At 36.3% G+C, this 18,447-nt stretch overlaps 1 protein-coding gene across 5 annotated transcripts in view; it reads right to left on the bottom strand.

The window, feature by feature from the left end:
• Nucleotides 1-18,447, bottom strand: part of EXOC4 (exocyst complex component 4) — an 815,858-nt gene that overhangs the window by 535,539 nt on the left and 261,872 nt on the right. Inside the window, exon 10 of one of the 5 annotated variants that reach the window (XM_063667852.1) lies at nucleotides 3,748-3,788. The exons of the other annotated variants lie outside the window; for them this stretch is intronic. Coding sequence (XP_063523922.1) covers nucleotides 3,775-3,788 — 14 coding nt within the window. The 3' untranslated portion in view covers nucleotides 3,748-3,774. Of the gene's footprint in view, nucleotides 1-3,747; nucleotides 3,789-18,447 lie in introns of those variants that run through there. 5 annotated transcript variants of the gene reach the window in all.

The raw sequence follows: 18,447 nt of genomic DNA, 5'->3' as shown, positions 1-18,447 counted from the left end.
TCTGGCGAATCAAATCTAAGAGTTAGTCAGTGTGGGCAACTTCCAAAGAGAAGCATATGTCTTACTTTTGCCCCGTCTACTTCCTGCTGCCTGCCCCGTCTACTTCCTGCTGCCTAATATGTAGATACAATAGTAAGAGTTCAAGTACCCACCTTGGACCAGGAGGGGACCTTCGGAATGGAGCACACATGTGACAAAGCGTTAAAACAGATCAAAGTCCCCACACCAGCACTTGACTCCCACACTTCTACATGAGAAATAAAATTCTGTCTTCTTACATCACTATTAAGCTGAGTCTCTGTTATTCACAGCCAAACCTACTCCTATAGCCAGGATAAAGGAAGCCTGTCAACTAGATAAGGAGGCCTTTAAAATGGACTGACAAGAAAGAAGGAAACAAGAACAGATAAAATAGGTAACGTGGTAGACAATGGGTATGACTGAAAAAAGTAGTGTGATAAAAATTGCTACCAGCAACATTTTGAAGAAGGCTGGCTGGAAACATACTATTTGTATGATCAGAGCATGGTCAAAGTAAACTTCAAAGTGGATGTGCGTGATCTCATAAGAATTACTAGGACTTCGGGGCTGTAAACAGAGAGAGAAGGAGAAAAAGAGGAGGAGGGAGGGGCAGACAGAGGGAGTAAAATATCTAATTAAAAAGCATGAGAAACGGTACTGCAAATAAAGGAGAATTGTAATTTGCTGAACATTTATTCTGAGTAAGGGACCATGGCAGGCATTTCTCTTAGGCTGCCCTATCAAATCCTCACAATAGCACAACTAACTCCTATTTTATGAACAGGACAGTGTGACTGAGAATATTTGAGTAACTCATTAAAGCTAGTAAGTGGAGCCGCAAGTATCCAAATTCAGGTCTTTGTCTCAAAAGCCTACATTCTTTCCATTACCTGATGCTGCTGCCTCAAAGTTCCATTTCTGAACAAAAACTACTAAACTCAGAATAGAAGCAAAGTTTTAAAACTCAGACTGTCATAAAAGACAAAAGAAACAAATGTGTTAGCACTGCCTGCATTAATGTGAGCCATCAGAAAAGAAAGAGATGATGTGATAGTGACAGAAATCTTGGAAGAAAATGACGATGCTTATTCAGAGTTTATAACAGCAACAAAACGTATGCTGGAAATATTTAAACGTGTACCACTAGCCTTGAGAGGAAGAAAATGACACGTGTGGAGGATAGATATGTATGATTCCAGGGCTGAAATATATAAAAGAAAATTAAAACATATAAGGTAGAAACCATTTTTAATCATATAAGAGAGTTGATATTACTTCAAAAATATGCATTAAATTGCTTTCCATAAAACAGCACCAGAGTCCTAATTACCCAGGCTGCTCTTGGTCTGCATGCAAATCCTCTAATCCTTCCACAGAATGCTGGTAGACACCACGATGCCATCCTTGCTTTCTACAGTGTTTCCAATATTACTGCTTATCTTGACTTAATCAAGAGCTAGGAAATGTTTTCTCTGCAGTTTAACCTAGTAGTATTGAATTACATTAACATGTATATACACCCGCATACACATACGCAGTAGTGTTACATCAATGTTCAAAGTCAATCAGGCCAAATCAAACAAAAGAAGGAAACAGATCTTGAAGATGACTTTTCTTGTGATTTTAGTCAGCAAACATAAACAGCACATTTTCCTTTGGTCTCATCGATTTCCTCATATCCAGCTGAAGAACTGCTTGATTAATAGTATACCGTCTTTGGTGAAGTGGACTGGAAAAGTATGGGGTAAGCGGGGTGAATTTTATGTTTGGAGCTGTTATTATCCCATGTGGTATCTGTTGCTTACTTCTCGGTGGTACTTGTATAGATGTGTCAACAGATTTGATGTTTTGTGCCTATGAAGCAGAATACTTAAAAGGGCATGAGAGTCATTACTTGGAGACGAGATGGGCCCTCATTTGTGCTCACAATATCTCTGTGTGAGCACGTGGAACAATCGTATTTTATTTTTTGAAAACAATCTTTTTGAGATTATTTTGTATTTTGTATTAATACGTTTGAATACAATCAAATACTTGATTCACACGGCTGTGGTCATTCAGATATGATTGTAAACTTCCAAGTATGAGGAATTCTTTTAAATGAAATTCTTCTCATAATTATCTAGCATCATGTTAGCCACATAAACAAGGCAGCTGTTACATGGCTGAAAGACAAAATTACTGTAGGTGGAGTCAGAAAGCCTGCATTCAAGGTCTGGCTTTTACTTACCGGGAGGGTAACTTTGGACAAGTCACTTACCTGCTCAGAACTTCATGAGTAAAATCAGGATAATCACACTTAACCTCCCACAATGAGGCATTATAAAAACATCATCTCAAATGTCAAGTACCACAAAGACATTCAGTTTTACAGTGGACTCTCAACAGATAAGCATTTGACACTCAAAAAGATTGTTTTCAAAAAATAAAATATGGTTGTTCCACGTGCTCACACAGAGATATTGTGAGCACAAATGAGGGCCCATCTTGTCTCCAAGTAATGACTCTCATGCCCTTTTAAGTATTCTGCTTCATAGGCACAAAACATCAAATCTGTTGACACATCTATACAAGTACCACCGAGAAGTAAGCAACAGATACCACATGGGATAATAACAGCTCCAAACATAAAATTCACCCCGCTTACCCCATACTTTTTCAGTCCACTTCACCAAAGACGGTATACTATTAATCAAGCAGTTCTTCAGCTGGATATGAGGAAATCGATGAGACCAAAGGAAAATGTGCTGTTTATGTTTGCTGACTAAAATCACAAGAAAAGTCATCTTCAAGATCTATTTCCTTCTTTTGTTTGATTTGGCCTGATTGACTTTGAACATTGATGTAACACTACTGTGTATGTGTATGCGAGTGTATATACGTGTTAATGTAATTCAGTACTACTAGGTTAAACTGCAGAGAAAACATTTCCTAGCCCTTGATTAAGGCCTGCATTAAACCATCAGGCCCCATCACAAGCTTTGCTGATGAGTAGCTATTTGGACACACACAGAGCTGTGATTTCCATCCACTTTACTAATCAGCAAGTTCAGATTTGCTGCTAATGTGACACTGATGAACAGGAATGATGTTAATGTGACAGTGATGAACAGGAATGACAGCTCAGGGCTGATTGAAATTAGCTAAGGTTCTTCAACCTAGGACAAAATTGAAACAACTACAACCAAACAGGCATCTTGGAAACAGAACAAAAACATATGTTTACTGATTATACATAAATTTGCGCAAATGTACATTTCAATGTGACATCGTTTAAAATGTATGCAGTCATTAATCAAATCCTACACTAAATCAAAAATGGCAACAAAAACATGAATACACAGAACCAAAGTGCTGACCAAAACAAAACATCAAAAGGCAGAGGCTACGGTTTGATTATGAAAATACAGGGAACACTAGAAACAAATCAAGTTCTTACGTGAGCTGAAATAAAATTCTCTGACCTAAACTGAGTTATTCAGAAGAGGTATTCTCAAATGCCATGTGGACTTCTCTCATTTTGTCATTTGCAAAGACTTGAAGTTATATCCTTTATCCAAGGACAATTCAGGACAATTACCTCATCTTCCTTCCCTTCCTTTTTCTCACCAGCTACTCCCATACCATCAAGGACAAATCATTAGATTAACACATAGGGGAAACAGAAGAGTCAAACTGTACTCCCGTCAAGCAGGTAACACATTTCTCTTTTCCAACATACCGTACTTAATCCAGCCACCAATGTTTCTGACATCATACTATAGTTCCTATAAAACAAAATTATAAAACAAATTAACAGAAAATCCATACAGAGATGGCACAGTCAGCCATGGCACTACCCCAGCTTTTTAAAGGTAACACAGAAGACCTGTGGCAAGGAGTGGACCACAAATAATCCATACTGTACATGCTACCCCTAGAGCTAGGTATAGAATAGCATATAATACCAATGTCCCTTTTTTAGAAAAACTAAAGTCCATTAATATATTCTGCCTCTGTTAAGCTCTACATAAACGGGCCAGATTCTCATTGTTGACAGTATTGAATTTAATTCCTAAAGATTTACTCAAAATATTAACCTGTACCGATGAGTCACTTGAAAAGAGTAGGCATTCACAAGCTACAATGTCCTGGCACAGGCTGTCATTCCATCACTTAAGACCAAAAAGCATTTCAACACAAACATTTATAGAGATGAGGTTCTACAAAGAATAAATTAGAAAAGCATATTATATACCAGACATAACAGTCTCAGAATCCTAGTACATTTTAATTCAGGTTTTCTTTGTTACTATTCATATTGATTGAACTGGTAAATACTAAACAGAAATGGTTAAGTGGCCTTCTAAGAATCCAAAAATCTATAGATAAACCAGACACATTTTACAAGCATTTCTGACAGGAGACAAAAAAGGAGAGAAAAGACCAAGATACATTGCTCTGAGCTTCTGTAATCAGATACTGAAAGTCAATCAACACAGGCAAATCTTCAATTACTGTATTCCCAGTGGCAATCAATGGCAGGGCTGTTTCTGGGTCATGCTCCAGCCATGCAATTTTCACCCTGAAATCTCAAAGAAAAAACTACATTCAAAGCAAATCTCTAGTTTTAAACTCTAACCACCTATAGTAACCCTATTTCCTGTTGAGTAAATAGTTATTTCTCACACATAATTGTTTAAATTATCCTTTATTAGAATTCCTCCTCAAAAGTAAATTTTCTAAAATTATCTGAATTGCAATAAAGCAATTAGTCAATTACTGTCTAAATTAGTCAATTACTGACTAAATAAATAAGTCAATTACTGACACCTCCAAACATCTTTATATTGGAATAAATAATTTATTTATTTTTCTTGGGCTAAGATTCAAAATCAAACATGGCTTCCAAGCTTAAAACCTGATGTGGCCAACTTTTAAACTGCCCACGCCAAAGTCCTATTCACTTCTAGAAGAAACAGGTATTAAAAGTAAGCTTTCTCCTAGAACTATGTTTTCTTTTAGCATTATGCTTCATTTTCTGCCATTAAGTTATAACCATAGCTCCACATATAAAAAGCACTTGGCACCCAGGAAAATAAATTACCTGTAAAACTAAGCACCAACTCTTGATCAGTGTGGTTATTCTGCTCCTGTTTACAGTGGGAGAGTGCAACTAATACTCATTTCCTAAAGGAGTTTCACTGAAGAAATTTATCACAAATCTTGTCTTTCTGAGACCACCCCTCCTTTCATGTTTCTAAAATATTACAAATGATGGGTCATATATTGATGAATGACAATATAAGAGTTAAGTTCAAGCTAATGAAGAAAAGAAAAAGTTTAGAATATTTTTGGAATTACTGGCTTCCCCAACATTAGAAATAGTAAGTATTGGGTACTGGTTGAGCATTCCTTATCTAAAAATTCAAAATCTAAAGTGCTCCAAAATCCAAAACTTTTTGAGCATCCTAACGACACCACAAGTAGAGAATTCTACACAAGTACTTAACATAAACCTCGTTTCATGTATAAAATTATTTAAAATATTGTATAAAAATTTCTTCAGGCTATGTATATAAAAAACAAATGAATTTCGTGTTTAGACTTGGGTTCCACTCCCAAGATACCTCATTATGTATATGCAAATATTCCAGAATCTGAAAAAGTCCAAAATCCCAAACACTTCTGGTCCAAAGCATTTTGGATATGGGATATTCAATCTGTGCTTGTAGGTCTACCAGGCCTCTAGTCCCCAAAACTAATTTCTAAAAACAATTCAAAAGGAAGATTTTTTGAAAATAAAAAAGCTATCACATTATTAAAAGTAAGGTTTACTGCAAAGAAGCAGTACAACTGAATTCTCAATCACAAATCCAAGGAGGATTTATGTACCTAAGGACTACTATACTTTTCACATAAGAAGAACTTTTCTCATGTCTTTTTTCTTTCTAACTTTGGACCCTGACTTTGGTAAATCTGCTTGCAAGTCTTGCCTGGGTCTCAAATAAGTGGTAGTACCACAGTCCATGACTAAAGACAAGTCTTTCTTGGTTTTACTAAAATGTTCCTTTGTCGTTCCTCCAGTTTTCACCTACTTGTCAAAATTTTAAAATTGGATATAAATTCAGTCAATGATCTGTAGTTAGAAGCCAACTAGACCATATTATAAATCTAAAATGCTAAACATGAAATGGTTTATTACATCAGAACTAATTAAAGCAGCACAGACACTCTCCAACATGGATGGCTGGGTTCTGTACAATACCAGTGTTAGAATCTGTGTTTCAAGAGTTAACTTAGGAAAGATTTCACTAGTACATTTACAGTCAATAAAATAAAGACACCATGTCTTATAAAGATAATATCATCTATATTTTAAAGGAAATGAATACTAATGGGTACTATATTATTATTTCCATTAAAATATATGCCTTACTAAAAACTTTATCCTTTTCCTACAGTTTGTATTCCTTACAGAAAATACGTATCTTAAGAAGTATTCCTATGTATATGTATACTAATGAGTTTAGCCTCCATTAAGTCCTGCCTCTATGAGTCTGGCCACGATGTCAGAAAGGCCAACCTTAGAGACACTTTAACTAGAAAAAAAGAGTAGGATAAGCCCCTTGACTACATTCAAGGTTACGCAGTTAATTTGCCAAAGCATATGACATCACTCTCTCCATCATCACAGATGCCTTGGCATGAAAAGTGAACTGCAATCCTTCACATTCCCTTTAACAAAGCTGAATATGTGCCAAACCCATTTAGCCTTTCTCTGCCACTGCTTTAACTTTCCTTTTTCACTCTCAAAACCCCTAGGTTCCACTTGTACCCAACAGGAGTGATTTAGAAATCATGTAACTAACTTTCTTGGATTAATAAAAAGTTGCCAAGTAACTCTACATGTGCTTTCATTTCTCTTCAGGAGATTAGCATTTGAGGATGGATAAATGTATAGTTGTGTGTGGCATAACAACATTTCCATCAACATCACACTGTATATACAGTGACGGTTCCATGGGATTATACTATGGTATTTTTACTATGCCTTTTCTACGTTTATATACACAAATACCACTATGTTACAAATACCCTATTCAGTACAGTAGTATGTTGTACAGGTGTGTACTCTAGGAGCAAAAGGCCAAACCATGTAGCCTAGGTGTGTAGTAGGCTATGCCATCTGGGTTTGTGTAAGTGCACTCTATGATGTTTGCACAACTATGAAATCGACTAGCAACACATTTCTGGGAGCGTGTCTCCATCATTAAGTGATGCATGATTGTATATCCATTATCTCAATATTTCTTCCTGGTTGATGGAAAAAGAAAATGTCCAGGTGTTCAAATAACTTACCTGTCTTTTTATAGGTTACTATGTCACACCACTTCCACCTCTTAAACTGCCATTCCTTGGCAGTGTAGCGTACTGATTGAGAGCCTGAGTTCTGGAATCAGATGGCAGCTCTAGCCCCAGCTGTACACTTGCAGGCTATGTGACCTTGGGCATATCATTTAAATGCATTGGACCTCATTTTCCACATCTACTCTCACACCACCTAGAGGATTAAATAAAATAATGCATGTATGTGGCTGGCACATAGTAAACTCCCAATAAACATTAGTGGAGAGGTTGGTATTTTCTTCTCTCCAGTTACAAAGAAAGCTCCTGGTTGCTATTCCTGAACATCCCTGCCTATTTCATTTGCAAAGCCTGAATAACTCTCCAAATAGAAAAATGATGACCTAGAAATAAATCTGAATCTCCGGATAAAAGTGATATTTTTAACATGGTTCCTCTTATCTTTCTTTTTGTCCTAAATAATCATGCCACATAAGCAGACAATGATGCCACATAAGCAGACAATGATGCCACATAAAAAATGAATACAGACATCTAAATTTATATATAACTCAGCAACAGGTTGCATAAATAGTACAGAGAGATGACAGAGCCAGAAAGACAAAGATATGAATCCCTGCTTCACAATTTACTAATTGGGTTTTAGATCTTTCTGATGCTTAGGGCCCCATCTACAAAATGAGATAATAATTCTTATATTTTTATGTCTCATAGATTTATTGCTACAATCAAATGGAGTAATAGGACTAAGCACCTGATATAAAATAAAAACTCAAATATAAGTTCCCTCGCATGATAAGTATGAGAAACTTAAACTTGCAACCCTCTCTCCAGCAAAGTTGCTTTTTATACCAAAGGGAGCAGGGATGTCTGAATGATAGGGGTTTATTGTGAAAATCTGTCCTTAATATTCTTCTAGTTACATAACCAAGTGATATGTACTAATTACACTAGGGCTTTATTTTTTAAATACAAGGCCAAGGCACAGCACACACCATAAACATAATAAAAAGGCAAAGAAGAAGGAGAAAGGAATAAGAAAAGGAACAGCTGGTATAAACTGTGCACATCATTCAAAGTGGCAATGCGGCCAATAGAGTTTTTCAATAAAAGGAAGAGAACACTAGGTGGTAACGAAATGGATACTTTAGATCTCAGGAAGCAAAATATATTCACTACTCTTCAGGATGCCAGGGGAGGCTTGGATAACATCTCCTGTCTTAATGAGTTATATTCCATTCCCAGCTGTTCAGAACAATGACAGAGTTCACTGCAGCAGAGTATCCATATACAAAACTCCATGGTCCCTAGAGCAAGAGGTGCAGGGCAAATGCTAAATCATACATCTGTTGATGTTGGGATGTATAAATGAACAGAGATTTAAGAAGAAGAAAAAAACCCTTGCACATTCAGGATCTTTCTTCTCCAAACTTACGTACATTTTCTCACCTCTTCTCCTTTTGTTCAGACAAATGTGTTGGCTCTGGGTACTTTTTTTTCAATTAATTGACTTTAAATTTTAGAGCAGTTTTAGGTTTATAGAAAATTAAGCAGGTGATACAGGGAGTACTCATATACTGTCTCACTCTGAGCACTTTCACATGTCCTGGTAGACTTAAAATATTATATGGTCACTCGGTATTTGAATGAATCAACATATAAAAGGCCATAGACGATAATTTGAAAGACTCTTCCCGAAAACCAACTGACAGTGACAACAATCTGAAGAGAATACAATGATCGGCCACCAGAAAAAAGATATATAGCTGTAGATCTCTATAGCTCCTATCAAGGAATCACTAATGCCAAATTCAAAAATCACAATCACTGATGTCGCACTTAAGTTTATTTGTAAAATCAGAACTTTCACAATTAAAAATATTAACATCTCACTGACCCCCATATTTCCTAAGACTATAAGGAAATTTCTCTCCAATCTAAAGGAGTTTGAATGTTCCTGAGATCAAGGCTCAGAGCTCCATTTAGGTTTATTATACAGCTTCTTTCAACTGTGAAACTGCTCCCTTTTGCTTTTAATACGATGAGGTGTTTTATCATGTCACATAGATACCATCTGTCATTAAGCCAAAGATTATCAGGTGAGTCTTCACTACTGCTAGGAAAAATTAAATGGACAATATAGTGGTTATCAAAGTGTGGTAATTAGAAATGCAAATTATTGGGTCCAACTCTTGACCTAATGAATCAGAAATCTGGGGATGGTACCCAACAGTCTGTGTTTTAACAAGCCCTCCAGGTGATTCTGATGCAAATAAAGTTCGAGAATGACTGATACATTCAAAGATATCTGATCAAGTACAAAAAGGAAGTAAGCATGAACAGTAAATATCTCCCCACTATATCACACTCTCACACACAAACTGTTTTGGCTAAAAACAAGAACGATTCTTGATTATCAGTGTTGTATTTTATTTGGGAATACTGATGACTGTTTTGTAGGGCTTCATATAGTGGCCTACTGAACAGAACTCTTTCAACTACAGCCATTTTTTGAATGTAATTCACATTTTCTATGCATCACAAAATGAACTGAAACCTACTGTTATAACTAAACACAATTTTTCTCTTCTACACAACTTGAAATTTATTCTAACTAGTTTTTAACCAAAATTTTTAAATTATTATTCCTTTACCTATTGCTCAGAGTGTAGTAACAGCAGACTTAGCATAGGAAGATCCCATGTTTGGATAAATCAGATAAAAGTTTCTAACTGTATGCTCTAGTCTTTAGTTAACCAACATAGAAGGCCCATCAACTCGATGACTGAAATACATATTTTTATTTATTTTATTTTTTTGGAGATGGAATTTCGTTCCTGTAGCCCAGGCTAGAATGCAGGGGTGCAATCTCAGCTCACTGCAACCTCCACCTCCCGGGTTCATGTGATTCTCCTGCCTCAGCCTCCCAAGTAGCTGGGATTACAGGCACCCACCACCATGCTCGGCTAATTTTTGTGTTTTTAGTAGAGACAGGTTTTCACCATGTTGGCCAGGCTGGTCTCGAACTCCTGACCTCAGGTGATCCACCCACCTCAGCCTCCCAAAGTGCTGGGATTACAAGCGTGAACCACTGGGCCCAGCTTAAATACATATTTTAAAACAACTACAGTTTGATGTAAGAAAAATCCAGTTAACGGGGTGGTATTATGGTTATTGTCCCTTTGTAACTTTGCCCCCTTTTCTATTATCATCTATATCTACTTTTTGTTTTTGTTTTTTTTTGAGACGGAGTCTTGCTCTGTCGCCAGGCTGGAGTGCAGTCGCGCAATCTCGGCTCACTGCAACCTCCACTTCCTGGGTTCAAGTGATCCTCCTGCCTCAGCCTCCCGAGTAGCTGGGACTACAGACACATGCCACCATGTCCAGCTAATTTTGTTGTATTTTTAGTGGAGGCGAGGTTTCACCATGTTGGCCAGGATGGTGTCGATCTCTTGACCTCATGATCCGCCTGTCTCAGCCTCCCAAAGTGCTGGGACTACAGGCGAAAGCCACTACGCCTGGCTATATCTACTTTTGATTACATTTCTACAATAAAATTAAAGTAATTGTATTCTTACTGCTGATTCTCTCTACTGGGCCCAGGGACATGAAATGCCTTTGCGAATCTATGTGCTAAACCAGGTAGTCATGATAAATTCACTGGCTTCAGCAAGTTACATCCTGGTAAGCTTCTCTCTTGAGCAACAGAATGTAGAATCAATGGATAAAATTTTATAAAATCTTTGTTCTTGTTTTCGTTGTTGTTTTTAAAGAATTCTCTGCAAGCCAATTTGATCTTTCTTCTTAGTCCAGTGAATAAACGGTGTATTTTAAATTAGCAATCCCATATCACAAATTCCTAACCTGATATCAACTTGGATAAAGAAAGAGTCATCAAGATTTATAAATAAGGTTAACATTTGAGCATATCAGAAAGAAAAAGACTAGCGATTTCTGAAAAACTGATTTATCCTTTGGTTTATACCATTCCAAAGAAATAAGAATTTCTCAATAGCCTGGCAACAATATTGTATTGGTCTCTCAAAAAAGAAAGAGCCAATTATCTGGGGAAAAGAAAATAATGTACCAACCATGTGTCTCTTCTGGCAGAATAAGTGAAAGATATTGAAGCCTCAGCAGCACTATAGGCCTTGTCACTAATGTTTGGGGAACTCAGCCCTTTAGGAAAGAAAGGCAAATCGCAGTCTCTCTCTCTGGAATATTGGCTCAGGAGAAATAGTAATCAGATAAGCAGGAATCCCATTAGAAAAATACTTCTTAATCTGGAATCCATGGATAGAATTCAGAAAGGGCATGACCTTAGAGGGGGAAAACACACATCTTTTATTTCACTAACCTCTATTGAAATTTAGCATTTCCTTCAACTATGATTACAGACAACTACAACAGTATTAACATACCTGCAATTCTGTCACCAACAGAAATAACAAATACTTTCATACTATATTACAGGTGTTGCAGGTATCTCAAAATTACAACTGTACTCATAACTACTTTGAAATTACAGTATTATTAGACTTGACACTAGATCTTCTTATTTATCGTACCTGTATTTCAATATAGTGGGTTTCCTTTTGTACTCTTTGCATCCATTAACACAGTAAACAGCACTATTCTGACAGGTCAAAAGGGGTCCACAACTTAAAAAGTATTAAAAACTCTATTTCAGAAAGGCATAAGATGGGGAAGAGGAAATGCTCTGAAGCAGTCTCACCAACTCCAGCATAAACCCCATCATGAAAAAGAATCTGCCAAGAAACATATGCAATTGTTCTGTTATGAAATACACACACAGAAACGTTAGGAAGCAACACTAGCTTATTATTCTCACCTGAAAATCACAATAAAACCTAAGTAAAGGTTGAAATGGCCTAGCTGATCTCAATAGGAATAATTTCTAGCAATCAGTTTGACCTTAGAAATATTAGCCTACCAGCAGTGGCTATTCTAAGAAAAAGGCAGCTCAGTGATATTAATAATTCAGCAAACACAATATCAGGAGTCACATTTTCCTCCATCCAAAATCCTGCGTCCTCCATCCTAACGTACCCCGGAAGGGACACTATGAAGCACTCCAAAAAACAGCTCTTACAGTATAGCAGACAATTCAAGAAAGCTATATGTTACACTTACAAGATGTCACAGACTCTTTGTAAAGAAAGGATTTCAAATGCACTGACAATAGAGTAACTTTGTGAAAGACAAATTGGATATTAAAACAATCACAACCTAGTGTCTTTATAATAATCAGGTATGCTTGGATCTCTATATAAGAGATATTCTTGAAATAGTAGTTTATAAGCCAGATACACTCAAAGTACTAAGGAAGAGCTCACTGTTGAAAGATATAGTAAGAACTGAAAGGTATATATACTCTTAATTTTCAGATTAGATCATACGTATTCCAAACACCTGTGAACATACTTTGGAAAAACATGGCAGTAAACTATGACTTCAATTTTACATGGATCTCCCCAAACTAATTTATAGGAAACTAGTAACCATTAATATACTTAAATCCTTACTGAATTTAAAATATAGAGTCTGCTTTAACAGAACTAGCTGGTTATCTTCCATTTATTCTATGAGATCCTGAGCTTTAAACTTTTCTTTCTGGTCTGATCTTTTACTCTGAAATATCCTAGAAGGGGGTAGTCTGAAGCAATATGAAGCTGTGGGCACATCAGACCCATTAGCTAGATTTTTAACTGAGGGCAAATAATGGTTATCATTATATTACAGCTTTCAACGTATTTCTTACTGGCATCAGGCAACAGCAAACACAAGGTAGTGAGTTAAATGCCAGCGGTCAACTTGACTTGGTTCAGAAATGAAGTACTGCCCATGCCCTTCAAATGGGCTCGTTAAAATGGGCTCGTTCAAATGGTAAGAGTTAAAAACAAACCAGTTGGTCATGGTTTTTATATGGTCATATCAGAGATTCTTGGGAATGTAGGCTCCCATTTCATTCTAGTCACCCACAGAATGAAAGCATTTTAAATCTTGTGTATGCAAAGATCTTTCAAAGGGATATTTCTGAGACAGATTTTGTGCATTTAAAATGCTCTTCAACTGGAGGGAAAAAAAACCCTCTCTTCGAACAAAGAATTTTCTCTTTTCCATACTACTCTGTGCCGTATGCCATCCTGGTTTTTTCAAAATTTGCACACACAATTATGATTCAGTTGAAAACAAAGATAGTAACACTATAATTGTGCCCAATGAGCCCAAAATATTAAACTTTTATTTTCAAGTTTGGCTTTCATCACTCCCTCCCCCAATGCGCTATATATGATAATATATTATTTGTTATTCAGAAGAGGAAGAGTTCCATACAAAATGAATGACTCCAATTGCCTTATAAATAAAACATGGATAAATGTCTTGGTAAAATAAATTAAAGGAGCATTTGTATTTGATCACTCCATCATATTACTGTCTTTATCTACAAGCGGAAGAAGCTGTTGTTGTGTATTTCCAGAAATTCATTATGTGCAAAGTCTATAATGGAGAAAAATCACTATTAAGTTATGGCTGAAACTGAAACAACACGTATTATGCATCTCAGAGAGACTCAAACACATTAAAGGCACAACACTCAGAAAGATAATGAAGGTCCACACCTGTAGTTTAGGGGTTTGTTTGTAGGTTTGTTTTGGAAGAGGTTTTACTAGCTTTACGACTGGTATTCAACTCGACTTTAACTTCCTAAAATTTACTAAAATGTTTGAAGAGGACAAATACTGATGAAATACTTTTGCTGATTTTGATTTAATAAACAGGAGTCATAAAATAAACTACTCAAATCCAGTTTTTTTTTAAAAAAAACTGAATCCACACCATTATTATTATATTGTTAAAGTTACAAACATATATATAAAACAGAACTGAAATGGGGCCGGGCATGGTGGCTCACACCTGTAATCCCAGCACTTTGGGAGACCCAGGCAGGCGGATCACGAGGTCAGCAGATCGAGACCATCCTGGTTAACATGGTGAAATTACGTCTCTACTAAAAATACAAAAAATTAGCCAGGCGTGGAGGCACGTGCCTGTAGTCCCAGCTACTCGGGAAGCTGAGGCAGGAGAATCGCTTGAATCCGGGAGGCAGAGGTTGCAGTGAGCCAAGATTGCGCCACTGCACTCCAGCCTGCTGACAGAGTGAGACCCCGTCTCAAAAAACAAGCAAACAAACAACAAATAAAAAAACACGGAACTGAAATGAATCACAAATAACAAATACAGTATATTTTGCTCTGGGAATGTAATTCTGGGTTATCCTTCATTTCTCCCATTTTGCTAAAATACATTGGGGGAGAATAGAAATTTCAAAGACTACAGAAATAAATAAGTGTTAACAAATAAATACTTTCCGATTTTGTAAAGTAACAGCCTTAGATAGAGCCACTTTTATTGTTTAAAAGAAGGTATTTTTAAGTAGATAAGACAAATTATTCTCAGTGAGAAAATCATGGAAGAAAAATCTGTTTTTTTCTCCTGTGCTTTGGGAGAGTGACTTACAAACAGAAAACTGTAATTACAACTAATACAAAAGATAACGTTAAATAAAAATCATCTAATGTCGAGGGTTTTCAATTTCCAACTAGTGTTTCCCATACCATAAAGCAGCTCTAGAAAAATATTAAAATATAGTAAGTATATTCGATACAATAAAAGCTAAAGCCTGACAGATACAAATGTCATTTTGAAAATTTATAAACACTATCATTTCCAGTAGCTAATATTAAACTCACTCAGTTTACCATCCAGACCACGTAACGTGCACTTACAAGCCCTGAAGGGTCAACATTCCACATAACATCCTTCCCTTTATTTTATACATCACCAACAGTAATCATCCTGCAATGAAAGCTTATTTCCCTTATACTGGTGCTATCTGAAAGCATCCTTGGTTGATTTTTATGGCAAAGCAGGGAAAGGCATAAATGAAACTCAAAAACTTCACTCTTTTACTGAGCTGTTGTGGAGAAGGCGATAGAGAAAGGAAAAGAAATGAAGGGAGAATAGAGAAAAAAGGAGGTAAAGAGAAGGGAGAGGGAAAATTAAGACAAGAGGAATGAAGGTAGGGCTTCAGCAACTAGAAGGAGGAAAAATTAAAAATGGCACCAGAAAGATCTCCCCTGTAATTGATTCATATAAACTAACAATGTGTGGTAGTTGCATTTTGTAAGGTGACTTCAATAGCCACCAAATATTTTATTGGAATATATATTTCATCTTTTAAAATATTTTGCACCAAGAAAGTTAATGTATGCTGCATTTGCACAGTAACTTAACTGAACATTTTTCTATCCCCTTCTCAAATCTGCTTCATCGATTGACAAATGCATTTGTCAGCATTTCAGACCTCAGTAAAATAATAGCCCCAGAATCCAATTTGTTCATACTCAGACATTTACAAAATGCCTTCTGGACTAGACTTTGTGTTTGTCCCTGAAAATACCAAGATCTAAAAGGTACACACACACACACACACATACCCCACCCCAAGTGAGACTGATACAAAAACAGTAATTATAAAATATTGCGGCAAGAACAGGAATAAGATACATGCTCAGGTTTTCACCCAAAAAAGGATTTTATCTGGTAAGAACTTTAGCCTTTCTGTCATATTTGTGGCAACATTATTCAATTAAATTTTTTGGCTTTTAATTTTATATGTTTGGATTATAAAAAGTTTTACATTTTTTGTGGCAATATTAAGCTATCATTTCCTCTTAGAGTTCTTTCATTATTATTATGCAAGAAGTATTTGTATATCCAAACATTTAATAAATATTTACTTTTACCTTCTAATTTTTTGTTTCATTTGTTATATTTTACTACTTAGCTATCTGTAATTAATTTTGTCAGATAATGTGAGGTGAATTAAACCACACCTTATCTGTGAGATTTTTCCAAATTTCTGTAGCACCATTTACTGACTACATCCTTTCCAGTAGTTTCTATAAGAACAGTAGGTTCTTATAGAAACTGAGATGTGTATTCATTTCCATTGATCTGGCAGTCTGCTTTACACTGGGAACTTCATCTGAAAACTTCCTAACGGCACTGGCTGGACAACTTGACTTCCGACAAATGCTCAACTTCTCTAAACTATTTTGAATTCTCACTTGGAGGCTAATTAGGTTGTAGTCAACTTCTATCATATTTTTGTTTTCTATTAAAAAGGCTATGGATTGATTCCTCTTTGGCTTTTTTTCTCCTATTTTTAAATAACTGTATCTCATGGTTTCAAAGGCAGTACATACCTGTTTTTATGCATTTTATTTACATGTTTGAGGTTGTAGTGTTTAAATTTATGCCTTGATTTTATTTATGATGTATTTTCTCTTATTAAATAGTCTTCACAAACATTTAAATGAGTAACTAATACTTCCTTTTTTTTAAGATAGGGTCTCACTCTGTTGCCCGGGCTGGAGCGCACTGGCATAATCGCAGCTTACTGCAGCCTCGACCTCCTGGGCTCAAGCGATTATCCCACCTCAGCCACCTGAGTAGCTCCTGAGTAGGAACTTCAGGTGTGTGCCACCATGCCCAGCTAATTTTTGTATTTTTTATAGAGACAAGGGTTTGCTATGTTGCCTAGCCTGGTCTCAAACTCCTGGAATCAAGCAATCGACCCACCTCAGCCTCCCAAATTGCTGGGATTACAAGCATGAGCCACCACACCCAACCTAAATTAATAACCAATACTTTCTAAAACTTAAATGAAATATTTACTTAGCTACCATTTCTCTCTTGTTAGACATTTAGAAGTTGCCAATTTTTCACTGTTGCAGTGAATATACTTTTTTAATTGAGTAAAATATACATAACATAAAAATTACCATTTTTACTATTTTTAAGTATACAGTTCAGTAGTATTAAGTACATTCACGGTGTTCTACAATCATCACCATCATCCATTTCCAGAACTTTTTTCATCTTCCCAAGCTGAAACTGTACCCATTAAATAACTCTCCATTCCCTTATTCCCCTCCCTCCCACCCCTTACAACCATCATTCTTTCTGTTTCTATGAATGTGACTACTTTAGATACCATCTATAAGTGGAGTCATACAATATTTGTCCTTTTGCGACTGTATTATTATAATGTCTCCAAGGTTCATCCATGTTGTAGCATGTGTCAGAAATGTCCACCCTTTTAAAGGCTGAGGAACATTCTATGCTATGTATATGCCACATTTTATTTTTCCATTTATCCATTGATGGATATTTGGGTTGCTTCTATCTTTTAACTAATGTGAATGATGCTGCTATGAACATGGGTATAAAATATCTGTTTGAGTCCCTGTTTTCAATTCTTTTAAGTTATTTCTTCTATATCTCATACAATTTCCTTAGGAAAGAAACCTAAAGCTACCTTAGGAGAATGAAAAAAAAAAAAAATAGGAGAGGGCATGAACGAATAATCTCAACCTAAAACTACCTTAGGAGAATGAAAAAAAAAATAGGAGAGGGCATGAATGAATAATCTTAATTCTTTAGACAGTATACAAGACTGTAACGAAAAAAAAAGGGGGTGGGGGCAAAATTTCTTACCATCTCTGCGTGGACACCACTTTTGCACTTTGACTTTGCAGGACCTCCCATCAAAAAATACAGTCCATTTCTCCACCCATCAAATCTGGGTTAAACTACAGGATACTAGCAAATATGATGCAAGCCCAAACTTGAAGACTGCTTGAGCACAGCAAGCTTGCTCCCATGTGAATAAGCCCCAGCTGACCTCTTCAAGGATGAAAACCAATGCAAAGAAGAAGACCTCAGCCCCTAAGCATCCCATCTGGCACCATCCTAGATCATCCAATCCTAATCGAGCCAGTCCAAATCATAAGAACTGCATAGTCGAGTCCCAGACCAATGAACAACAAAAATGTTTGATATTTTAATCCACTAAGTTTGGGGTGATTCACCACGTAGTAAAAGCTAACTGATATATGCATATGCCCAGTGAAAGACTAATTTCTAATTTGAGTCCAAAATAAGTTAGAGACAAGATTCAAAACTCTTACATGGTGATATGGTTTGGCT

The sequence above is a fragment of the Pongo pygmaeus genome, chromosome 6, assembly GCF_028885625.2.
Source record: "Pongo pygmaeus isolate AG05252 chromosome 6, NHGRI_mPonPyg2-v2.0_pri, whole genome shotgun sequence".
In the NCBI taxonomy this organism is placed as follows: domain Eukaryota; kingdom Metazoa; phylum Chordata; class Mammalia; order Primates; family Hominidae; genus Pongo; species Pongo pygmaeus.
The sequence above is the reverse complement of the archived record's forward strand: the minus strand, read 5'-3'. Positions and strand labels throughout refer to the sequence as shown.